An 8,706-nucleotide genomic window follows, 5' to 3' on the forward strand; every position below is an offset into this window, starting at 1 on the left:
TGTGGAGTCGATTCTGACTCATAGCGACCCTCTAGGACAGAGTAGAACTGTGCTGTAGGGTTTCCTAGGCTGTAACCTTTACAGGGAGCCCTGGTGGCGCAGTGGTTGCAAGCTCAGCTGTTAACTGAAAGGTCAGCAGTTCAAATCCACCAGCCGCTCCTTGGAAACCCTACGGGACAGTTCTACTCTCTCCTATAGGGTCGGAATTGATGCAGAGGCAATGGGTTTGGTGTTTCTGGGTTATTCATTATGGAAGCAGACTGCCACAGCTTTCTCCCTCGGAGTGGCTGGTGGGTTTGAACCGCCGACCTTTCAGTTAGCAATCGAGCTCTTAACCACTGCACCACCAGGGCTCATAGTTTGATGGGACACAATTGTATACGTAACAGAGGCTGTTGTCTTTCTGTCATCAGGCTCTGATTGCAGAGGAGACGAGCAGCAAGCTGGCAGAGCAAGAAGAGGAGCCTGAGAAGTTTCGAGAAGCCTTGGTGAAGTTTGAGGCCCAGTTTAACTTCCCGGAGGCAGAGAAGCTGGTCACGTATTACTCCTGCTGCTGCTGGAAAGGCAGAGTGCCCCGCCAAGGCTGGCTGTATCTCAGCATCAACCACCTCTGCTTCTACTCCTTCTTCCTGGGCAAGGAGTGTGAGTGGAGGCTCGTGGGGCTCTCGGGAGGAGTTTGGTCCTTCACGGATAAAGTCAGCCCTCAAGATGCTTAGCATCTGGTCCCAAGAAAAGTCATTAACATGAGAAGTTAAACAACAGAAGATTTGAATAAACAGTGGAGATGACAACAGGGCACATTTAATTTCCAAATGACTTGCGTAGATAGTTAGATTTACTCATACGTGCTGCTAGTGCTCCTAAACCAAAACACCCAGCTGGGTCAGGTTGACTCCAACTCACGGTGACTCCATGAGTGTGGAGCAGAACTGCTCCGTAGGGTTTTCAAGGCTGTTACCTTTCAAGAGTAGATAACCAGGCCTTTCTTCGCAGGTGCCTATGGGTGAATTTGAACCATCAACCTTTCAGTTAGTAGCTGAGTACTTAACTATTTGAGCCACCCAGGAACTCCACTGTGAGGGGGTTTGATTTGTGAGAATTCATTTTTTTACTGCTTTAAAAAACATTTCTGTGTGTAGCTCACTTCACATTGCTGCTCAAGTAGCTATATGAGCTCCAGTGGTTACTGCTGTGTATTGCTTTGAAACTGTCGACCAAATATTTCTAAAGGAATAGAACATATTCCTCCTTCTTCATACAGGGGACCATTTTTTAAATTCCCAGCCCTGAAGGTCACTACTGCTCCTTGACAGAGTGGCTGGGTAAGCCATTGCTTCTAGGAGGGGAATTCTTCACTTGTTTCCATTTGAGATTTGGGCCTTGATTCACTTTGCAAACACTTATCCAGTGACAGGTCCTGGGCAGTGGGACTCCAAGGTGTGAAATCCAGGTGAGAGTAGTAGTAGCAGGAGTATCACCACCTGTCTAACTTCAGGGGGACAGTGCGAATCGAGATCAGCCCAAGGCTGGTTCCTGTGAGGCAGAAGTCGGATGTACCTCCGCTCTCCAATCTTTCTACCAATTCTGACACCAGCCGTCCCTCTCACGGCGCTCTCTACTTCTCTGCTGGGTTTGATAATCTGCTACAGTGGCCACACAGAATTCACAGACCATAATTACAGTTAAGTGGTTTATTAAGAAACAGGGTACAACTCGGGATCAGGATCAGCAGGCTACAACTCGGGATCAGGAAGCATGTAGGCAGAGTCTCCCTTCTGCAGTGCAGGACTCTCTCAGCTCCTCTCTGTCCCCTGAGGACAGGATCCTCTTGACCCTGCTATCTGTTGCTGTCAGCTCTGCAGCTGAGCCCCCTCCAGGCCTCTCACTGTCTTCAGTGTTACAGCCCTTGACCAATTTTACAGCTCTTTTAGGAGATTCCTTGCCTCTTCTCTCTCTCTCTGCTTCTTCTCTTCTTTTTTCCTTCTGCATCTTCCTGTTGCTTCTCTTCCTGCTCTTTTCTGTCTGACTAACCTCTGTGTGGCTGGCTGCGTATATATACACATAATGCCTTGTAGGTTTCAAGGCATGAAAATAAGCTCCCCCCACTGGGAGGGGCCACAAACCGACCAATCCCCTCTCAGTAGGCCACAGACACTTTTATTTGCATAGTAGGCATGGCTGGGCTGCAACTCACCTCATTTACATAGTCTGTTGACCAATCCCTGCAAGGTGCATACCAGTCACAGGGCAGGCTGCAGCTCAGGACCAGAGAAAAAGTACCAAAAGCAAGTTGTTTACAGCTTACCTGGGAAATATCAATCAACCTGAACAAATGTAACAAACCCTCTAGGGTAGAAAACTAGGGCAAAACTCCTCAGGGCTTAGGGGGAAAAAAATCTCTCCAGCTGTTTTTCCAAAGAACCAAGACAAAAAGCCACATACAGGAACTCATTTCACCACACAGGTAAAAAAAGAAAAGCTACAGATGTCAATTATATATTGAAGTTTTTTTAAAAAGTCAGTCCCATGGAAACTTCTCGCAGAACCAAATATTGTTTCAAATGCTGAGGCTTGGTGGTGCGGATGCTGTATAATTTTTAAAAATTTAATTTTACTTTATTTTAAAGTTTCTGTTTCCCCCTTTAGTTATGTTTATCTTTCACGCTGAACCAGTTGGAAAGTGCTTCTTAAATGGCAGCTGTAGCCGCTTCCTGAACACAGTGTTCCCTCTCTGTCTCTGTCGCACCAGCCTCGTTTGTGGTGGTCCAGTGTTTGCGCGGTCCTTCCCCACCCTTAAAATGTGCTCTGACCTAGCCTTTGCCATCCCTTTTTGTCTTCTTTCTGAAATATTTCTCAAAATTAATCCCATCTTTCCTTTTCTTTTCCACATTCATACCCATTTGGAAACTCCTGTTCACCCTCCAAAACTCAATTCAGATTTTACCTCCTCCGGGAAGCCGTCCGTGGTCCCCGTCTCATTTGTACCATATTTGCATTTCTGTTTTGGGCTTCGCCAAATCAGCAGTAACTTATTTATCTTCGATGTCTGTTTTCCCTATTTGAATGAGCTCCTTAAGTGCAGAGTTCTTCAAAAGTAGATGCTTAATAAATGAATGTCGGTGGCAGAGACGGAGTAGGTGTGTATGTGGGTATAAAGACTTTATGTGGTTACAACTAGAAGTAGCTGAAGAAGCTCCTTTTCAAGCCTGAGGCAGACATTTGGCCTTTCAGAATTATCAAAGCACTGAAAACATTATTGCGAAATCAGTGGAAAGACATGGTAGCAATGGAAACACTTAATTATTATCTCCTACTTCATTTGAACCAGAAAATGATTTTTCTCTAGCACTACTCAATCATCACTGCACCGAGTTTTGTTAGGATGATAAAATTTAGAAATAAATAAATGTTTTCTGATATTTGATAAGGTTTGCCACTTTGTTATGTGTGTTTATGTGTTTCATGAAGCCCATCAAATGTAAGGCTTCATGTGTTCCCTCGTTTGCTCTGAGTTAGCACACTTATCTACCTCTGTACTGGAAACATTTCTGAGAACAGAATGCTTGTTTTTAAAATGGACTGTTGGTACTGTATTACCTTGAAAAGAGTTGCATAAAAACTACTTGCACTGTGTCTTCTAAAACTCTGATAACTGTTACTTGACACAGTATAAATGTTAAGCCCGTTCCTCTCGAGGAGATCACAAATAATCTCTTTTGTACTCCTTTCCGCCCCCATAGCTCCTTACGTCATGAGTGCTGCCTTTGAAACCAGAATTTATGTGGATTGAAAAACTTTGGCACAACTGTTCAGGCTTAAATATTCTTAAGAAACTTTACACATTGTTAACTTGGCATTTCAGACTGACGTACCTTGTAAATGTGCAGTGGCCCGCAATTTGGGAAGTTTTACTTAAATCCATAAGAAAATCATTAGAAAATGAGTTGCGTTTCTAACAGATAGCTCTCAAACAATTCTGTGCTTCCCCTCACCTGCTCTGCTTTAAAAGGCATTCGCGTTTTGGTTTACGGAAAGTCCTGGGCAGTTGTTTGCTGATACGCTCAAGTTTGGCTTAAATTTTAGGGTAAAATAGGTATTTGTCTTTTTTCTCTTATAGTTAAACATGTAGTTCCTTGGGTTGATATCCAGAAGTTAGAAAGAACATCCAATGTCTTTCTGACGCATACCATCCGAATCACCACGCACAATAAGGAACGAGACTTCTCCATGTTCCTGAACCTCGATGAGGTGTTCAAGATAATGGAGCAGCTGGCGGATGTGACGCTCCGAAGGCTGCTGGACAATGAGGTCTTTGACCTGGACCCAGATCTGCAGGAGCCAAGCCAGATCACCAAGAGGTAAGAGCTTCAGTGCCAGGTGTTCCTCGCCCGCACAGGGGCTCACGGTTGGTGCCTCACCTTCGGCTCCATGCGCTTTTGTTCCCTTTCGTTGTGCTGGATTTAAATTTTCCTCATGGCATAATTCAGCTTTTCCTATGTTGTTAATCTTGACAGAGATAAAATAGTTGGAAACGAGTATTATGCATTTCCTTTATACAAAAACCAAAGGAAAATCAAACCCATCGCCACCAAGTCAATTCCAACTCGTAGCGACTCTATAGGACACAGTAGAACTGCCCCAGAGGGTTTCCAAGGCTGTAATCTTTATGGAAGCAGACTACCACATCTTTCTTCCAAGGAGTGGCCTGTGGGTTCAAACTGCTGACCTTTTGGTTAGCAGCTGAGCGCTTTAACCACTGTGCCACCAGGGCTCTTTTCCTCTTGTACAGTGGGTTTTAATTTCTAGATCCAGTGCCCCTTTTATCAGATTTTATTTCAAAGTTGATTTTCATAAAAGATACTTCTAGAGACGTAATATGGGGGGCCTCCTGATGGAAATCTGTTCAGCACTGCGCTGTATTGTTGGTATCGGTGTTCGCTGCTGTTGAGTGGGCGTGACTCATGGTGACCCCATGCACAAAGGAACGAAACACCGCCTAGTCCTGTGCCATCCCCGTGACTGGTTGTGGATCAGACTGTTGTGATCCATGGAGTTTTCATTGGCTGATTTTTGGAAGTAGATCACCAGAGCCTTTCTCCTTAGTTCATCTTAGTCTGGAAGCACCGCTGAAATCTGTTCCACATCACAGCAGTGTGCAAGTCCCCACGACGGATGGGTGGTGGCTGCCCATGAGGTGCATTGGCTGGGAATTGAACACAGGTGTCCCGCATGGAAGGCAAGAATTCTACCACTAAGCCACCATTTTGTATTTTCATATTAAATGACTTTATAGAAATAGTTTTCAGGACAGCGGAACTTATTTTGGGTGCCAACTTCTCATTAGAAATATGCCTTATTAATAGTGTGAGTCAATATTCTTTATTATTCATTTGCTCCAGATCGATACTAGTCATGGAAACTTGGTGAGGTCGTTGCTTGAATTGTTTGTCACTTTAAGGTGAAGTTCAACTTCATTGTCTGAAGTTCAGACCGGATTTCTGGCTTTGTAGTTGATAGCTGGGTAATGGCATAGCTGACGCAAAGGTAACCTTTGAAACACTAGCTAACAGCAAACTTCTGTCCTGGTTGAGCGTTTTTAGAAGTAGTCACAGAACCACTCACTGCTATTTCAATATTATTGGTCACTTGTCAATATTAATCTATTTTAACATTCTCATCTGCCTTATTTTTGATAGACTTTCCTTGAAAATATCCGAAGAGAGTGGGAAATCATCTGTGTTACACTTTAGCTTATGAGACACCTTAGTGCTAACGCGTCGGACATTCTTTGCGTGACGTCAGCAGCATCTCGCTGTTCTTCTGAGCTTTACTTACCTATATCTGGACTGGTGGACCTGCCGCTTGGTTCCTTCACAGCTCTAAAGTCTAGTGTTCAGTAACTACAAAGGAAGTCTTTTTTTTTAAAGTGATTTATTATTCCTCAAAGGAGCCCTGGTGTCGCAGTGGTTAAGCGGTCAGCGGTTAGAACCTACCAATCCTTCCGTAAAGATTACAGCCTTGGAAACCCTCTGGGGCAGTTCTGCTGTGTCCCGTAGGGTTGCTGTGATTTGGAATCAACTTGACGGCAACGGGTTCTTATTCTTCTTTAAGCATATGTACTGTTTTCTCTGTCTTCTCAGGACTTGTGGAGAAATGCTTATCTTTCTAACGAGTCGTCCTTAATGGTAGCGTTTTCATGTATTTAAAAAGAATTCAAGACCCTTCCTGCCATGTGCGTCAATTTTAAACTGATCACGTGGAGTCACAAGTGGAACAAAAATAAACAGCAGCGACTCTTGATTTTTAGGGAAATTCCAAAGACTGTCACATGGCTTTGTGTTGTCTCTGAGAATCGGACGGCCCTCTTGTGAGGTGGGGAGGCTTGTCATTCCCTTATCAGAGGGGACGCTCGGGGCGCCAGTCCCGGACGTACAGTGTGACTGTCAGCCCCAGGCCTCGCGTGTGGTCTCTGGCTCCGTCCTACGGGCCCCGCCTTGGGAAGGGAAGACAATCCAGGACAGCGTGAGCCACGTTCTCCTGTGTTTTCTTGGTCCTTTCAGCCCACCTTGCAAAGGTCTGTTCAAAACCAAAAAAACTACGGTTTTTGAGACTTGAAGAAACAAGTCTTAGTTGTTAAGGAGCTCATATAAACCACCACTTAAAGCTTTAACTCTTTAACCGTGTGTGTGTGTGTGTGTGTGTGTGTGTGCGCGCGCGTGTGTTTGTATGTAAACGTGCATGCGTGTGTATATAAGTGTGCACGTGTGTACGTAAGTGCGTGTGTGTACATGTGTCCGTACGTGTGCACGTGTGTACGTAAGTGCACGTGTCTGTACATGTGTCCATACGTGTGCACATGTGTGTACGTAAGTGCATGTTTGTACGTGTGTACCTGTGTGTGCATGAGTGTGCATGTGTGTACATAAGTGCATAAGTGTCTGTGTGCATATGTACACGTGTATGTGTGTGTACACAAGCGTGCACTGTCTCTGTGTGCTGTGTGCACATGTGCGTGCCTAAGTGCACGGGTGTCTCTGTGTGTGCATGTGTGTGCACGTAAGTGTACGCATGTGTCTGTGTGTGCACATGCGTGTATTGCCACCACATTGTTTTAGGAACTTGAGATCAGTTCATAGCTTGTGTGTCCAGGTCAGCCTCGGGGACGTTGGGATTTCAGGTAATTCCTTGCCAATTTCCTAAAGTCCTGGGGCTTCACATCCAGATGTGGCATTTTTGGTTTGGGATAGAAATGAGGAGAGAGGATCCAAGGTCTGTAGCACTCACTACAGTTCTGGTAAAATCATGTTTTGGAAGAAAAAAACGCCAGTGCGTCAGTCTCCATTTACATTCCAGAATTCAGGTGAATTCTCCCACGCTGCTTCCCTCACCCTGGAAACTACTGGAAAGGAGAAAAGAGAGAAAAGAACAAAACAGGCCCCTGTGGTGGCCAGTGGTAGCGCTAAGAGGGTGCCCATGGGCTGAGCCCAAGACAGCACAGCCTGGTCCACGGTGTGGCTTGCTGGTGACTGCCCCTGGAGTGGCTTCCTCCCAAAGGGAAGGGCATGGCATTCCCTACCGATTCAGTGCTAGTTCTCCTCTGTAGCTTTTCGTCATGGAGACGTGGGCCTTCGGATATAAACAGGTAATGACTCAGTCAGCTAGAACTTGTGCCAAGAGAGCCCAGGCTTTAGAAAACAGCCTCTTCATGCTAAAGGCACAAGCAGAAGGGCTGGAATGCTCCTGGGACTTTCTTTTGTTGATGTCTCTTCACTTCCCTTCCCTGACAACAGCTTTAGAAAGGTGCCTTTCGGGTCATGAGTGAAAGGAGCCCTCTGATTATGGATTAATCCTAATGGCTGGGTGTGCCCACTCCGGTGGAACTCATGGATGCAGACAGGAGTGCAGCTCAGGTCTCCTTTGGGGGCAGGGAGGATAGGATGGTGCATGATTCCACAGGATCCAAGTCCTGGAAGTTAGGGCTGAAAGGCCTTGGGAGACCATCTGCTCCAGCCCTCATGTTTTACACGTTTCACAGACAAAAAGGCTAAGCACCTTGACCAGGGATCCTGAAGTGAGTCCTGGGAGAGTCCTGGGAGAGAAACCCAGGAGGCGATGGGGTGGCTGAGAGTGGGGGAAGGGGGCTTCCCAGACAGAGCGTGGAGGGAGGGGTGATGTTGTTGGTTGCTGTTGAGTCGATTCTGGCTCATGGCAGCCCCAGGTGTGCACAGTAGAACCGGTTCATAGAGTTTTCATGAATGTGAACTTTTGGAAGCAGATTGCCAGGTCTGTCTTCCGAGCCGCCTCTGGGTGGGTTTGAACTGCCAACCTTTCAGTTAGTAGTTCAGCGCTTAACCATTTGCACCACCCAGGGCCTCCACGGAGGGAGGGTAGGAGGGAACACGTGGATTGGTCCTGCAATTTCTAAACAAAGTACCTATCCTGAAGTCGTGGATGGTGGGGAGAGAAATGTGTACCCAGCTATTTAGTGACGGGCTTCACTAAGTCTAATTAAGATCTGTTTTAATTGCTGAAAATAATGCAGGAAAACTCAGTTGATGTATTTTCCATGATGTAAACTCTTCCTGCCGTGATCAGTGGCAGCCTTGGGGCACGTGCCCTCAGCCTTGAGCCAGTGTCTGGCTGGCCCTGAGCCCCTCAGCGCTGAGCCCGTGTCTGGCTGACCCTGAGCCCCTCAGCGCTGAGCCC

General features: G+C 46.1%; 1 protein-coding gene across 3 annotated transcripts in view; it reads left to right on the plus strand.

The window, feature by feature from the left end:
- Positions 1 to 8,706, plus strand: part of TBC1D8 (TBC1 domain family member 8) — a 77,356-nt gene that overhangs the window by 29,002 nt on the left and 39,648 nt on the right. For 2 of the 3 annotated variants that reach the window (XM_012555928.2, XM_004369312.2), the window contains exons 3-4: positions 414 to 642; positions 4,118 to 4,358. In XM_012555928.2, the coding sequence (XP_012411382.1) occupies positions 4,228 to 4,358 (131 nt within the window). In that variant the 5' untranslated portion in view covers positions 414 to 642; positions 4,118 to 4,227. Of the gene's footprint in view, positions 1 to 413; positions 643 to 993; positions 1,682 to 4,117; positions 4,359 to 8,706 lie in introns of those variants that run through there. The other variant, XM_023734018.1, reaches the window with a different exon arrangement.

This window comes from Trichechus manatus, unplaced genomic scaffold (assembly GCF_000243295.1).
Source record: "Trichechus manatus latirostris isolate Lorelei unplaced genomic scaffold, TriManLat1.0 scaffold00004, whole genome shotgun sequence".
Taxonomy (NCBI): Eukaryota; Metazoa; Chordata; class Mammalia; order Sirenia; family Trichechidae; genus Trichechus; species Trichechus manatus.